The sequence below is a fragment of the Kogia breviceps genome, chromosome 13 (assembly GCF_026419965.1).
Source record: "Kogia breviceps isolate mKogBre1 chromosome 13, mKogBre1 haplotype 1, whole genome shotgun sequence".
NCBI classification, from domain to species: Eukaryota; Metazoa; Chordata; class Mammalia; order Artiodactyla; family Physeteridae; genus Kogia; species Kogia breviceps.
Window position 1 is genome coordinate 73,482,561 of NC_081322.1, and position 17,281 is coordinate 73,499,841.

Sequence of the window (17,281 nt, forward strand, 5' to 3'; positions counted from 1 at the left end):
TCTTCTCTAAGGCCAGCTTCTTGCAAACACATGCACATATGCACAAAACAGCATTCTTTGTTTGGCTTATTTTACTAAAGCATTTATATTTAACTGAAATTAACAGTTCCTGACACTGTACAGGTACAAGTATTTGCTGAATGCTTAATATTGAATTTTTTGCCCACTCTGAGGGCACAGACTATGATTTTCCATCAGGGTGTACCCAATGTTTTGAATGGTGTCAGATGTGCAGCAAGTGGACAATAAATATTTATTGAATAAACTTTCCAGACTTCAGTGGTGTGAGCTTAGTATGTCTACTCAACCAATAGCTCCTAAGCCACACCACGTCCTAGAACATTGAAGCTCTAAATGCGTAGAGGTATTTCAGGTCATGTGGTGTCCTTATATCCTTAGCTTGAGTGTTATCTGGAAACAGGGTAAGAAGTCTTTTGCTCTCAGCTACTGATGAAGAATAGTCATTATTTTCTATCAATTTCAAGATTTAAAAATTATTAAAGTTTAATTAGATAAAATTTTTAATTAGTTTATAACAATTAAATTTAAATAAAATTTTTAATTTTAATTAATTTACATAAAATTAAAATTTTGGTAATTATTTTTCTACACAGTCAAAGCTAAGATCAAAGGTCAAAACTTAAATAAACAGTGGGGGGTTCCCTGGTGGCGCAGTGGTTGAGAATCCGCCTGCCGATGCAGGAGACACGGGTTCGTGCCCTGGTCCGGGGAGATCCCACATGCCGTGGAGCAACTAAGCCCGTGAGCCATGGCCACTAGGCCTGCGCGTCCGGAGCCTGTGCTCCGCAATGGGAGAGGCCACAACAGTGAGAGGCCCGCATACCGCAAAAAAAAAAACAGTGGCATCTTTTGCCCTTGCTTTGCCACTATCTTAGGAAAATCTCTCATTTTCCCAGATGTGGTATTTTTCCTCCTTTAAAATTGTATCTAGAGGGATATTGTTATCACTGCCCTACATAAGAAAAGCAGTGGTATACTACAGTGAAATACCCCTGTCTGTCCTCTTTTTCCTAACTTTTTCGTTCTTGGTTTCTTCAGCTGAGGGGATGATTATGAGGAGAAAAGTAGGGCAGGGAGGGAAGAAGGTCTTGATTCCTCTTGAGTATTATTTCCAGTAATTATTTACTCAGGGTAGTTTCTAATGTTTTACGAACATCTTCAGAATAGGTCTAATTCTTGGTTGTTGTTGTTAATATTATTGTTATTACCATATTGTTAATGTCATTATTGCTAAAAAGCAATACCAGTGAAAGCCAACTATACTCTCACAGTCAAATTTCTGTATATATATATATATATATATTTTTTTTTTTTTTTTCTTTTAAATTTTCCTAAAGCTTTAACAAAGAACAGCCCTCCCATACAGCCTGGACTACTTACAGTTGAGACAGTTTCTTGGAAATCTCTGAGGCCACATGATCTTGTTGTAACAATTCACACGTATGCTACCAAGGCTACAGTGGTTCGCCTGCCTGTTGGGTATGGAGTGACTTCATTTTTCCCATACTAAGAATTATTTGAAGACTTGTAAACTTTTGACTTACTAAATAATGAAACAATATGAAATCTAATATGTTGTTTCCTGAAGCAATTTCATAAAGCAGAGGTCTATCATCATGATTCTTGAGAAAAATAATTCTGTGAACAAATAAAGTGAAGAAATGCTGTACCTTTTGGAAGATTCATAATTGTTAAAGAATCTGGTTGTTTCTTTAGTAAAGAATACAGTTTAAACTTGTTTAACCCAGCATTTCCTAAAATTAATTTCTTAAAATGATCCTTTTTTATTGTAAAACTTATTAAATTCCTTAATAAGAATCATGATTTTATTTAAAAACAGTTTGAGAAACAGCATTTTCCCCTACAAATCTGTAGTTTTACCTGTAGTTTGTTTTTAATTTTACCTGTAGTTCTATTTTGAATTAAGATAAAATTGGTTAAGCACATCACATTTTTCATTTTAAAGAAAATATGTATAATTGAAAAGTTTTCATGATTTTGATAAACAACATTCAAAATATTATCTCATATTTCAGATGAAATAAGTATTTTTGCTGAATTTCCCAAGATCAATCATGATAATTCTATGTGATCAATGAAAAGCTGTGGCTCTTGTACAAAAGCAAAGCCCAAGCAACACAATGAAGTGCTAAAATAATCTATGGCAAGCATCCAATATTTCTAGAGAAATAATACATTTTCAAACTTCTATATTTTCACATCTTCCCTAAAAACTCTGGTATGGAGAGATTCTCCCAGAAATCATTATTCTGTTTGAGTGCTCCTCCATCCATCAAGACAGCCAAGGATGGGGAACTGATAAAGAATCTAGTATTTTTATCTGCTTTTCCCCCCACAGGACCTAAGCTATAGACAGGTGGGTTTTGGACATGCTCTCAGTATTCTCCCTGATGCCGCAACCTGGTAGGAGAGACACAATTAACACACATGAAATTATGCATTTGTGAGAAACTGACTATTAAATCTACAGAGCACTAGGCCAACATGAATTATTACTGTTGCTAGGGGGAAAATCAAGACGAGTGTTTCGCAGTGTGTCCGCAGCTTATGGGAGATGTCTCCAACATGTGCAAGTTTGTCATTTACTGTAACCGTTTTTTGTCCAGCCTAACCAGTGAAATATAGATTCCATGATCTCGGAGGGTTCTTTCGGAGTGAAAAATTCATCAGTCTTTACCTCATCTGTGTTACAAAATTCAGCCCTTAATAACGTTTGACTTCATTTGAGCACAGAGGATCATCAAGAAGCTAACAGAGGCAAGGACTACAACAAAGGAAACCCTCGGTCCTCATATAGTGTCCACTCTCTTTAGGAGACACATGCTGCTCTTCACGGCATACTCCCCCGTGGGGCACTCCATACACATCTGCAGCATGGTGACCTTTGTCGTCGGGGATGAAGACGTTGTGCTACCCAACTTTGAGCTGGTAAATCTTTGAGCAACTGTGATTCTTTTTGTGCCTTATTTTCAAAGATTTTGAACTAAATCATATCGCTATTTTGTTTTCAACTTACCGATTTTTTACTTTTTAAAACTATTAAGTATATTCTGTAAGAAATTCCCCAATACGACATGCTAATAAACAGTCGAAACTCTGTGGGGATACAAATAAAATTATTTTATTTCATTTTATTTTATTTACTCACCTCTGCTCTGTTGAATCCCCTTTCACATCTGTTAACACCTCAGGCAGATCCCATTCTATTATTGGTCCTTTGGAAGCTGGAAGGGATCAGTGAAGTCCCTTTTAATATAGCGTACAATTTTGATATATCATATTCTCCTGTTGCCCTTCCTTGATCTAAGGAAAGGTCTCTGGGATTCAAGGCAAGAGGATCCACGGAAGGTTAGGTCACTTCTTCATCTCCTCTTGACCTCTTCTTAGTTTCTCTTGCTCCTCTGTTCTGACAGTGTCTGAAAGAAGAGAGAGGTAAATGCATCCAGCACTTTCCCTGAGGTCCTGTCTTGGTTTAGATGTCCTCTAAAGGACATCTTTAGACATGCGCATGTGCATTTTGGGGGCGGATATATTCATAGAGTCTTCCCACTACATAATTCAGCTTTACTCCCTCCCTCCAACCCATCCCACATAACACAGCTTTATGTTAGTGAGATGAGATCCACTTAGCCAGTCAGTAAACCTCTTGGCCAGAGCAGCAACAAGATGGCTCGAGACCAGCTCCCTCATGCTCAGGTTTCCATGGCCCAGACATGCTCCGGTCATGCATGGCTGCCTCTCCAGGCAGTGGTTGTGCAGGATTCCCCCTGGCTGCCCCTTCACTTTCTGCACCGTCTCTCATCTGTCCTCTGCCTCCTCCTCAAGTCCACCTTGGAAGATCAGCAAGCCCACCTTCTATGTCGATGTCCCTACCCTGCTTATTTTAGATTCTTATTTTGTCTTTTCTTGGAAAAAATAATAACTCTGCTTTAGATAGCATGGATTACCCAGTTTGTTTCTTTCTTTTTTAGTCTTCCTTTTTTAACTGAAGTATAGCTGATTTACAATATTGGGTTAGTTTCAGGTATACAGCAAAGTGATTCAGTTATATATATTTTCAGATTGTTTTCCATTATAGGTTATTAGAAGATATTGAATATTTTTCCCTGTGTTATACAGTAAATCTTTGTTTCTTAACTATTTTATATATAGTGGTTTGTATCTGTTAATCCCATACTCCTAATTTATCCCTCCCCTACCCTGTTCCCCTTTGTTAACCACAGTTTGTTTTCTATGTCTGTGAGTCTTTCTATTTTGTAAATAGATTCATTGTATTATTTATTTGATTCCACATATAAGTTATATATTGATAATATAGTATTTGTCTTTCTCTGTCTATTTAATTCACTATGCTATTCTGTAGGTCCATCCATGTTATTGCAAATAGCAATATTTTAATTTTTTATGGCTGAGTAATATTCCATTATATATATATATCACACCTTCTTTATCCATTCATCTGTTGATGGACACTTAGGTTGCTTCCATGTCTTGGCTATGGTAAATAGTGCTGCTGTGAACCTTGGGGTGCATGTATCAAACTTAAATGCTTTTGCACAGCAAAGGAAACCATCAACAAAATGAAAAGACAACCTATGGAATGGGAGATAATATCTGCAAATGATGCGACTGCCAAGGGCTTAATTTCCAAAATATACAAACAGCTCATACAACTCAATGTCAAAAAAACAAACAACCCAATCAAAAAATGGGCAGAAGACCTAAATAGACATTTCTCCAAAGAAGACATACAGATGGCCAACAGACACATAAAAAGCTGCTCAACACTGCTAATTATTAGAGAAATGGAAGGCAAAACCACAATGAGGTATCACCTCACACCAGTCAGAATGGCCATCATCAAAAAGCTTACAAATAATAAATGCTGGAGAGAGCGTGGAGAAAAGGGAACCCTCCTACACTGTTGGTGGGAATGTGAATTTGTGCAGCCACTATGGAGAACGGTATGGAGGTTCCATAAAAAACTAAAAATAGAGCTACCATATGATCCAGCAATCCCACTCCTGGATATATATCCTGGACATTTATTCAAAAAGGCACGAAAAGGCACGTGCACCCCGATGTTCATAGCAACACCGTTTACAATAGCCAAGACATGGAAGCAGTTTGTTTCTTTAGGTGACTTAAGTCCCTAGGTGCTTAGTTATTTTAGTCTGTGAACTTGTATTTCCCTGGCGTTACCAACTCCTCCATCTTATAAAAATTACTGGGGCTTCCATCTAGGCCCCAGTATTCTTCAGTTCTAATGAAGAAGCAAAAGGGGATATAGGCTGGTCCAAGATCAAAGAGACTCAAGCTCCTCAGAGCCATACATAATCATTCCCAACACTACCATTTAACCAGACAAGTTTTCTGGTCATGGTTTTATCTCAGGGAGAAACACCATTAAGAAGAGACTTTCCCCAGGCTTCAGGGAGGTTGGGAGAAGGTCAGCAAGAAGTAAATGTGTTAAGGTGGCAAGTCAGTTTCATATGTTTTCAGCAGTTTCTCACCGCATTTTCATGCCATTCCTGCCGGGCCATTCCTCAAAATTTCTGCAGGGAACCGTGGAGCAACGATTGCACCACGGTGCCCCGAGGCAAGAGGCAAAAACAGACTGTACAAAGTTTTCCTCCTACTTGACCCTCGTCGTGCTTCCTCCAAGCACCCTCTGCTCTGAGTAAGTTCTCCACCAGCCACCGACTACCCACCACACACGAGTCAAGATAATCTGCAAACGCCTCGGTGTTTTCTCCATTTTAAAAAATAAGTTCCCTCCTGACATCCCTATCTCCTTCTTGTTTTTATCGCTTCTTCAGAGTTTATAGCAGAAGGGAGCCAGCAGCCCACGCTAGTTTACCCTCTTGTCTTTTTTATTTTATTGCTCTCTCCCTGAACACTTCTCTGCCCTTCAGTCGTCAAACTCCACACAGCTGTCAGACTCATTCCTAGACACTCTTCAGAACAATGTGGAGAAATTTCCCCTGGCCCCCAAGGTGAGGCAGCTGTTGTTTCCATGCATTTCAACTAGAGCAGGAATCGTGTTGCTTGTTTTATATCCCTCAGACCATAGCACCTAGCAAAATGCTTTCATCAAGTAAGTCCTCCATAAATAACTATTGAGTCAGTCATATAACAGATGTTTCATATATCAACAGAAATTAAATTGTTGTAAACCTAGTTACACCTAAATAAGCAAAAAGGAGGCTGACCGCTATGCTTTTCTTCACAGGAGAGCTACCGATTTACAGAGCGGGCTTTAACAATTTTGAAAGCTGTTGGACGTGGGATTGCTAATTTCGAAGATAAGGCTAAACTTTCTGCAGCCCTGAAGGATCTACAAACAGCTCACTACCCTATTCCCCTCCAGGATAAAAAACTAACTGCACAGCATTTCCAGGTAAGTGTGTTCAGGCGGTAATGTTCCTGGAAGAGTATGTTCTGTTTGTAATAATGTTTCTCATATTCGATGACCCCCAAAATCAGCCGAGAAAATGTTCTGGATGAAGACAGTTTATTTGGGAAGTAACATCAGCAAGCAGAAATGGGTGTGGACAAATGTATAATAACATGTGTCCATCATTGTGGTATCATATATAATAGTTTCACTGCCCTAAAAATCCTGTGTGTTCTGCCTAGTCGTCTCTCCCCTCCCCTAGGCCCTGGCACCCATTGATCTTTTTTATCGTCTCCATAGTTTTGCCTTTTCCAGAATGTCATAAAGTATGTAGTGTTTCCAAATTAGCTTCTTTGACTTAGAAATACACATTTAAGTTCCCTCCATGTCTTTTCATGACTTCATAGGTCACTTCATTTTCATGCTGAATAATATTCCATTGCCTGGATGTACCATGTATTTTTTATTTATTCACTTACTGAAAGACATCTTAGTGGCTTCCAAGTTTTGGCAATTACGAATGAAGTGGCTGTAAACGTCTGTGGGCAAGTTTTTGTGAAGGCATTGTTTTCAGCTCATTTGGGTAAATACAAAGGAGTGTAATTGCTAGATCATGTGATAAGAGTATGTTCAGTTTTATAAAAAATTATCAAACTGTCTTCAAAAGTGGATGTACCATTTTTCATTCCCACCAAAATGAATGAGAATTTCTGTTGCTCTACATCCTAGTCAGGATTTGATGTTGTCATTGTTCCAGATTTGGGCCTTTCTAATAGGTGTGTAGTGGTATCTCATTTTAATTTGCATTTCCCTGATGACATATGATATGGAACATCTTTTGATATGCTTATTTGCCATCTGTATATCTTCTTTGGTGAGGTGTCTGTTAAAGTCTTTGGCCCATTTTTAATCAGGTTGTTTGTTTTCTGGCCAGGTAAGTGTATTTTCTTGATTTAAAAAATATACTAGTGCATTTTATCTTTTTCAGGTTTTTCATATTTCTTTATGGCATTTAATGAATAAAGCTCAAATAGCAAAACCTCTTCCCAACCTCAAATTTGCATTCCGTGCTATGGTTTTGGACTTGGACTTACTTGATTCTTCTTTGGAAGAGGCTTCTTTAGGTACTGATTAATTTTATATATTTATGTGACAAAGGAATTCCTAGCCTTATATGGGCTAAATAATTTGAGAAAAGTACACTCAAAATTTTCGTGGAGTAAGTAGAATGGGTCTATATTAACAGTTGTAGAGTTCACGCTATGCCCTGAGAAGCTCAAAAGGTTCCAAAGATCTGGTGTGTGTCCCCTGTCCCACATACATCCAGGGCAACCCAGAAGTTTCCAGTTTTATTTGTTCCTGACCTTAAAGAGCATGACAATCACTATCTATACAGTAGCACTGGAGTAATTCTGGGAAGATTCTCTGATGTAAGTAACCCTCTTTTCCTCCTCTTTCCAATGTTCTATTCCCACCATTTTAACATTTCATTTTCTTTCAATTTTAAAGAACCTTCATGCTACTTTCACATAGGAATCAATACTAGTTCACTAAAGTGTCAATATTTAGTGTTGGGGCTTCCCTGGTGGCGCAGTGATTGGGAGTCCGCCTGCCGATGCAGGGAACACGGGTTCACGACCCGGTCCGGGAAGATCCCACATGCCGCGGAGCGGCTGGGCCCGTGAGCCATGGCCGCTGAGCCTGCGCGTCCGGAGCCTGTGCTCCGCAACGGGAGAGGCCACAACAGTGAGAGGCCCACATACCACAAAAAAAAAAAAAAAAAATTTAGTGTTTCCCTTCTTCAGAATGTTTATATTCTAAAAAAGAACCACCTGCAGAGGCAGTGTTAAATATAACAACAAATCTATCATTGTGGCACTTTATATATTAGAGGACTTTAATAGTTAAAGGCAGTGCAAATTGGGGTAGAGATTAGATATAACTTTCGGTCCAAAGTTTGTTTTTCTCTTTCCAGTGGAATGGGTAGATGTTAAATATGATGTGCCAACAAGAGATGAAGAGTATTCTCCTGAGGAAGTAGCCGCAGCAATTAAAATTCAAGCCATGTGGAGAGGGACATACGTCAGATTACTCATGAAGGCTAGAACACCAGGTATACTCTTTCAATCATTTATAAAATGAACTTGCATAAATAAGGATGCATATTTGTTTATGTGCTAACAAAAAGCATTTTAGAGTCATTCTACTTCACGGCTCAGCTAATTCTTTTTAATTCTATCAATATTGAATTTCCTTGAGTTCAGGATGCCTGTCAGTACACTCATGCTTTTTGTTCCTGGAATATAGTGCAATGCCTGGCACAGACTGAGCACACAACAAATACTGGCTGAAAGAAAGAAAGAATGAATGAATGAATGAGTGAATGATCAGCTGTATTTTCCCAGTCTGTCATGCGTTCTTTAAAAAACAGGAAACTGGCCTTTTTCTCCATCCATCCCCTGTGCCTAGCAGAATACTTTAGCAGTCAGTTTCAGCTAAGTCATAGACAGTTTTTACATTTCTAGACTATTTTTCAAAGAAGCGAATGAATGAATGAGTGAATGAATGAATGAATTTAATGAAGAAGCTTCCATATATGCCTGTGGTGACTTACATTTAGAAGGCATAAAATGCTTTTAAAGTATCTTATTATATTTATTAAATCAAATATATTTATGCATATGAAGTAAACTATTTCGTGAGGTCTGTTTTAACAGCTCAAAATAATACACTGCAGAGGCAAAAAAATTATATTCAATTATTTTCATTCTGCAATTTTTGTTAACGCTTTTAGAGAAAAAGCCTTGCCTCCAATAGAATTCTTTGAGTATTTTGAAACATTTTGTTGTAAAAATATCTCTGAAACATTTAATGAGAAATATGAAAATGTTCATCTAGGCAGTAAAAACTATAGATACACAAGTGTAAAAACAAACTATATTGCATAGTTTTGTTAGAAAAATATTGCTGTTGCTTGATTTTTATATTTTTTTCTATCAGAAAAAAAAATTAATTATAAATTCATCAAATTAAATATGTGGTAAAATACACATGTTGTCCATATATGCTGTAAAAATTATATTCATACAATGATTTTTTTCTCTTTATAAAGACAAAAATGAGCAGCTTAATAATATTTTAATAGCATTTGCATTCTTTCGCTCAACACATATTTATTGAATAATTCTTATGTGCACAGAACTGTTCTAGATTCTGGCCTTATAGAAAGAAATTAGTAAAACTGATAAGGTTTCTGCTCTGATGAATCTTGTGTTGTAGTGGTCACAGGCATACAGCAGAAAGTAAATATATTAAGATACTGATTTCAGATATGAGTAAGTACTGTGAAGAAATTAGGATAATTAGAAAAAAAGTCAGTTTCTGACATGTTAAATTTGAGGCACTTATTAAGGATTTGCATTTTTCTTGCCAAATCACCTCTTAAGCCATTTGTGGATTATGCTTTAGATTAAGCTTCAGTGAGATCCTATTAGCCATTGTTTTTTAGAAAAATTGGATGGATTATTTTTTCTGACATAAGAGCTTTCATAAGGATTTTTTTTTTGGTGTGATAAATGATCTCTCATTGTAAATGCTTTGATGAGTATTTCAATTAGATCAAAGAGCATTTTATAATTTTTAAACTAAAGCTGAAGGGAAACAGCATAAAATTGTGAGCAGAGCTCTTGACTAGAGGTTCATAGCTTTATATTTTAAACATGGTTTACTGCTAGTAAAGCTTCAGATTTTGGATATTACCTTACTGGTGAGTTTCAACTCCCTCACCTGTAAAAGGAGGGCTTAGAACAAAATGATTTTTCAGGCACCTTATAGCCTTGATATTGCTATATTTTATCATTATTTTTAGGCACAAAGGAAAATACCAGTGTTGCAGATACTCTTCAGAAAGTTTGGGCTGTACTGGAACAGAATATAGAACAGTATGCAATTTTTCTCTTAAGGTAAAGCAGTGTAATGATGTTTCTTATTGTAACCTTTCTTATTGTTTCTTACTGTAACCTAATGAGGTACCTTTCTTAAGGTAAAGCAGTGTAATGATCTTACTATAAGTTCCAGTTCAAATGCTGCTATATTTGTTGAGTTTTTCCTAATCACCACAGCTAGAAACATACCATTGCTTCTGAACTTCCACACTTCCTGCTTTTTGTTTGTCTTCATTGCACTTACCTAATAACCTAAGCATAAAACGTCTGAGAAGCAAAACAGAGCTTTTTTGAAGTCTTTTGGTGCTAAAGAGATAAAAGTTAGAGTTTAGGACCTGCTAGGGGAGAGGACTCCAGTAAACTATTAAAGTTGTCAGTTGAAATGGCTGGAGGACAACATTCTAGAAACAGAGACAAGTGTGAAGTAGATTGAGCCTTAGGAAAACTGCATTTTAACCACAAACCATGTTCAAAGCAGGATAATCTGAAAAAACTAAGAGAAAATCATATATATATATATTAAAGAAGGAGACCATTTGGTGATGTAGGAGCTAGCAGACCAAATCTCTAAAGGTAACTATTATGGAAATGCCCAAGAAAATAAAGGTTAAAGAAAGAGAAAATAAATTCAAAGTCTAGATTAATAAAACACAGTTAAATGTAAATTACATAAATAAGATTTTTAACAACTGAAATTTAAAACTTTTTAATTAGTTAACAGCAGATCAGGAAGAATAGAGGAAGAGATTAGTGAAACTGGAGATAGGTCAATAGAAAAATAGTGGAAAATAAGGCAAGAGCTAAGGTACATGGGGAACATGCTTAGAAAGTCTAATATTAGTCCCAGAATGTAAAAAGATAATAGCTGATAAATTTCCAAAACTGATAAAATACATCAACCCATATTTTCAAGAGACTCTGCATGCAGACTCCATGCAGGAAGGACACAAAGAGAACCATACCCAGACTCATCATAGTCAAATTGCTGAAAACCAAAGGCCAAAAGACAAACCTTCAAAGTAACCAGAGAAATAAGACACACTATTTTCAAAGGACAATCACACTAAGAGCCATAGGTAGGAGTAAATTCTTAACCTTAGCAATGCAAAATGTAGAAGTTGAGTAATAAGCTTTAAAGAGTTCGAAGGTTCTAGCATTATTGCAGAAATGGTAAAAGTAATAATCTAGATGAAACACTGGTAGGGCAAGGATACATAATACATTCGCTAGCAATATGCTAATGGATCCACAAGTGAATTTAAGAAATAAGATTAATCTTATACATATTCCAGAGAACAGAAAAAAAGAGGAGACATTTACCAACTGATAACCTTGATTTGAAAAACTCAACAAGGACAGTAAAAAAAAAGTGAAATTGCAAACCAATCGCCCTCGTGAAATTAGATGAAAAAATGTAATAAAATATTAGCAAATCAAAATCAGAATTATATAAAAAGAATAATACCTTATAACCAAGTGGCTCTCCCAATCTAAGACATGTAATAGTGGTTTAACATTAGGAAATTCATCAATTTGGCACATTAACAGGGAAAAGGAACAAATCACTCAGTTCTCCGGATAGGTTCAGAAAAAAACATTTGAAATAATTTAACAAAAATTCAAAATTTTAAAATTTTTTAGCAAACTAGGATTAGAGAAGACTTTCCTTAATATGTTATGGTATCTACTATTTTTAAGCAATTACTACAAACATGATTAGTGATGAAATTTTGAAAGTTTTTCCTTGAGTTTGAGAATGAGACAAAGACGCCTGACCAAACACTTCTATTCAAGATAATCCTGGAATTTTGTGAAGGGCAAAAAGGCAATAAAACAAAATAAAAGTCACTAGAGTTTGAAGGGAAGAAATAAAACCACTGTTTACAGGCAACATGGTTATATATGTAGAAAATGCCAGAAAATCTACATGAATTTATTAGAATTAATGAGAAAATTAAAAGTTTCTGGATACAAGGTCAAAATGAAATAATGATTGGACTTATATTTATAAGCAAGAGACAAATAGAAAATCATGCATGGAAACATATAAAAATTTAAAATAACCTAAAGTTAATGAAAAAATTTCATGATGAGCCAAATGTCAAAATTTTAAATTTGGAAAAAATCCAAATTTGTATTTTCCTAACCTTGAGAGTGAGTACCTCACTCACTCATCCAAGTCCCGACCTGTGGATACTGCTATCACCTGATAATTCAGCTTGGTTAAACTTTTGCTCCAGAAGCCTGTTTTCTAAAACGGGTACTCACATCTTTTAGTGTAAGACCAAATGCTAACCCCACTTCTACTAACTGTCAGATGTGTGACCTGGGGTAAGTTTCTTATCCTCTCTGAACATAAAATTAAGTTTTTTTCATCTGCAATATAAGGATAATAATATCTACTTCATAGTATTATTCCTTTATAGACCTGTAAAGATAAGGGAATCCTGGAAAATTATTTAGCACAATGCTACAGATTGAGCCATTACACAACATTAGCTATTATAAATATTGCTAGTAGTAGTAGTAGTACATGAGTAACTTTGAGGTCCTTGAGCCTAGCCTTGCTTTCTCAGACCTGTAGGGGAACAACTTCAACAGCTGACTTTGGGCAAGGCTCAGTTTTCCAATATAACTTTCTCTCTGTCCTAGGATGCAAAGTTAAAACTAAATCTTTTGATTATGTCAGGGATATCTCTCTATGGGTCATTTAAGATATTCCACATGGTACATCAGGATTTTGATGGTCCTATACTCATTAGAATTTCCCGAGGTATATGAAAAATAGTAGAATGTGTGATGGAAACAGTGACAGTCTGGAAAGCCTTTAAATTGCACCCTTCTCTTGGAATCATGGTGGGACCCATTGCACTCAGTTCCCTATGTGGCCGGCTTAGTTCCTGTACTGGCTCAGGCAGCTCCTGCATTTAGACTCAGCCAGCCCCCGTATGATTGACAGGGGTACTCTGCATTGACCGACCATCACGTCATACTTCCTAGTGAGGGTGATAAGGTTATTTATCAACCAAACTGGGACACTGACAGGGAACGAGGGAGCACTATTAATAATTATGCCAGGGATATGAGCCTAAACCAGGACTGCCCCCAGAAGAACCAGAATATATAATCGCCCCGGTCTTTGTTCTTGTAATTATTTTGAAAAGCTTTTTAAAATCCTTCCGAATATAAACCTGTCATTTTCCTCCCACCACCAAAGACCAGTGATCAAATGGAGCAGGTGAATCCTATCCTCTGTGAGGATCTCTATGGCTCTGCTTCCCCGTGACAGTACAGTTGAGCCATCCACCTTCTGGAAGCCAAGAGCACATCTAGCTCTGTCTAGACCTCTAACAGGGAACCATTCCTATGGCCATTATAGCTTCTGTCCCAGCTAATACCCAAGACATTGTACGAAAGACCTGAGATTCCTGGTGCTACTGAGGCTGCATCCGGTTCCTGGCCGAGTGGGAAGTACAGGACCTGGAGGATCTCTTTCATCACTTCCACCGTGTTCTGGAATATGCCACAGGCTTCCAGGGGTCAAACATGGAGAAACCTCAGTTGCACCAGAGATCATGTAGAAGGAAAACTCTGGCACTCTCCCCTTGTTTGTGGCCTCTGTTTTTAGGTGGTTTTTTAGTCTTTTTTTTTCCAAATCCATTCCTCACTTTAAACTCCATTCTAGTATTGAGTCTCCAGTCAACCCGACTTTCAGTGGCTTCCACCCAGTTTTACTGCTAGTTTGCCTGCTTCTAGTTTCATCACCCTTATAGGTTGAACTTTAGTGCTGATTTTCCATCTATAAATTTCAGTTACTCCTTAGATCATGAATTAGGGTCTCTCTTGACTAAGAACTTCAAATCACTTTGGGCGCCTTTGATAGACATCATTGTTAATCTGGAATGGGCTCTCCTGCTTTGGTGCCGTGCACCACGAGCCCCCATCTGATGAAGGACTGAATCTAGCCAACAATGTACTACAATATTTTATGCTGCTTTTTTGCCTATTTCTTTTTTGTAAATAGAATTTATTTTAAAAGTTGTTTTGCCATTGGTACTTAAATTATTTTTAAATTTTTAGACTAATGTTTAAAAGTAAGTGCAAGTCTATGGAATCTTATCCATGCCATCAAGATGAAGAAACTAAGATTGCTTTTGCTGACTACGCTGTGACATATGCAGACCAGCCACCAAATACTTGGTTTATAGTATTCAGGTGAGGTTATCATATTGGCAAGTAATATCACTCTTAAGTGGCATGAAATATTCATATATACAGAGCTTTCTTTATGATACTAGTAAAAGTATTAATATGAACGTTTAAGTTGCTTTCAGTAGTTAAAATTTCTTCCATATCTGCTATGCATAAATGAGATAATATAGAAATTTTTATTCATGTTTCTTTAAACAAAATATGAAGACTATGAAATGTTGCTAGATCTCTTCATGAGTATGGTAAACATAATAAAATAAATTGATACGCTTTCCGTATATAAATAAATTTACTAATTTCGAAGCAATAGCCTATTAGGTAAGAGTCACAAACTACTTATAAATGGGATTTCTTAAAAGGTTTGCATTTGCATGACAAAACAGTATATCAATAAGAATTTTAAAGGAAAACAGTATACATGTTTTTAAGTTATTTGCAACTTTAAACTTATGTTTTTATTTCTTAGCATCAGACCTAATTTCAAACTTTCTTTATGATTCATGTCAAGGGAAAGTTCATGCTTTTGTAATTACAGAGAAACATTTTTGGTTCCTCAAGATATGACTTTGGTTCCCAAAGTATATACTACTCTTCCAGTCTGTATGCTCCACGTTGTTAATAATGACACAATGGAACAAGTGCCAAAGGTATTCCAAAAAGTGGTGCCTTATCTTTATACTAAGAATAAGGTAGGTGTAAAATTTATTCTCCTCATATGATAGAATAGCAGTGAGAAGTCAGCACCCTGAGAGGTTCCAACAGAAGGTAGAACAGATGTGTTTTCAATCTACATAACAGAGGAATAGGGTCCTGGTCTTTCTCCATAGAAGTCCCATGTATTTGACAGCAAAAGGTAATTAATGCGAGTGCTAGAACATTCACCCTTTAGCCCTCCTTCTTATCTTTTATCCAAAGAAAATATGACAGAAGGAAAAGTTAGAAATTCTCATTATTAAAATCATACAAACCCTTGAAATGAAAATGGAGGTAAACAGCACATTTATTCCTATCCCTAAACCAAACCAAAGCAGCAGGTTTTCTCAGTTTCCCAGTGGGTTTTTTATTCTATTCCTAAACATGTCAGAAGATTGTGATTACACAGCCACTCACCACCCCACCAGCCCCAGTCTTTAACAGGGCTACCCAGATTCCTTCAAGAATAGACACTCTTGACACATTACTCCTGCTGAATACAGACCCTGATGGTTATGTCCATGCAAATCATGTTGCCTCTCTATTTACCTGAACCTCATTCTTGTGTTTCCGGTCATTTCTTCTAAGAGGGATGCACGATAAAAGATAGTGTATACCTGCACTCTAAATCAGGAGATCTCCTGTAGCTCTGATGTTCCATTCTTTAGTTGTATGGCTTTGAACCTCTTTATTTTTCTCTTCGAGCTGTGGTTGTGACTGACTTCTATGGTTCTATGCATTATTTTGTATAAATTTAGACATATCTACCTGATGAATACTGGTTTATAGGAATAAAAGATATAGAATATCACTCCTTAAAAGAACCCCATAGTTCTTTTGAGTTATTTTAAGAATTTTTTAAAATAAGACTTTATTTTTTAGAGTCAGCAAAATTGAGAGGAAAGTACAGAGATAGCCCTTATGCTCTCTTCTCCCCCACATGTACAGCCTTCCTCATTATCAACGTCCCCTACCAGAGTGGTGCATTTGTTACAGCTGCTCATTTTACATTGACACATCATAATCACACAAAGTCCATAGTCTACATTATGGTTCACTGTTTGTGTTGTACCTTCTATGGGTTTAGACGAATGTAAAATGACATGCATCCATCATTATGAGATCATGCAGAGCATTTTTACTGCCCTAATAATCCTCTGTGTTCCACTTATTTATCCACCCACCCCAAGCCCTGCCAACCACTGATCCTCTTACTATCTCCACAGTTTTGTCTTTTCCAAAATGTCATAAAGTTGGAAGCATATAGTACATAAGAAAACTTTTCAGATTGGCTTCTTTCACTTTAAAACTTGCATTTAAGCTTTCTTCATGTCTTTTCATGGCTAATAGCTCATTTATTTTTAATGCTGAATAATATTTCATGTCTGGATATACCACAGTTTATTTTTCCATTCATCTACTGTAGAACATCTTGGCTGCTTCCAAGTTTTGGCAATCATGAACAAAGTGTGCATGTTTTTGTATGGACATAAGTTCTTAACTCCTTTGGGTAAATAACAAGAAGCATAATTTCTGGGTCATACAGTGAGAAACTGCCAAACTGTTTAGTTTTGTAAGAAACCCCCAAACTGGCCTCCAAAATGTCTGTAACATTTTTCATTCCTGCCAGCAATAAATGAGAGCTCCAGTTGCTCCATGCCCTCCTCAGCATCTGGTGTTGTCAGTGTTCTGGATTTGGGCCATTTTAATACCTGGGTAGTGTTATTTCATTGTTGTTTTAGTTTCTCTGATGTCATATGATGTGGGGCGTCTTTTCATATGCTTATTTGCCATCTATATTTCTTCTTTGATGAGGCGTCTGTTAAAATATTTGGCCAACTTTTAAATCAGGTTGTTAGTTTTCTTATTATTGAGTTTTAAAAGTTTTTGTACATTTTGGAAACGGTCCTTTATCATATGTGTCTTTTGCAAATATTTTTTCCCAGTCTATGGCTTGTCTTCTCACTTTCTTGACATGTTCTTTGACAGAGCA

General features: G+C 36.7%; 1 protein-coding gene and 1 long non-coding RNA gene across 9 annotated transcripts in view; one reads left to right on the forward strand and one right to left on the reverse strand.

Moving 5' to 3' along the window:
• ADGB (androglobin) overlaps nt 1–17,281 on the forward strand; it is a 157,242-nt gene that overhangs the window by 86,061 nt on the left and 53,900 nt on the right. Inside the window, exons 19-26 of the mRNA XM_067010977.1 lie at nt 1,359–1,500; nt 2,856–2,970; nt 6,275–6,442; nt 7,428–7,563; nt 8,415–8,552; nt 10,308–10,401; nt 14,464–14,598; nt 15,131–15,284. Of these exons, the coding sequence (XP_066867078.1) occupies nt 1,359–1,500; nt 2,856–2,970; nt 6,275–6,442; nt 7,428–7,563; nt 8,415–8,552; nt 10,308–10,401; nt 14,464–14,598; nt 15,131–15,284 (1,082 nt within the window). The remainder of the gene's footprint in view (nt 1–1,358; nt 1,501–2,855; nt 2,971–6,274; nt 6,443–7,427; nt 7,564–8,414; nt 8,553–10,307; nt 10,402–14,463; nt 14,599–15,130; nt 15,285–17,281) is intronic.
• LOC131767981 (uncharacterized) overlaps nt 3,148–17,281 on the reverse strand; it is a 392,450-nt gene continuing 378,316 nt past the window's right edge. For all 8 annotated transcript variants that reach the window (XR_010836076.1, XR_010836072.1, XR_010836075.1 and 5 more), the window contains one exon: nt 3,148–3,458. This is a non-coding gene — a long non-coding RNA (uncharacterized lncRNA). The remainder of the gene's footprint in view (nt 3,459–17,281) is intronic.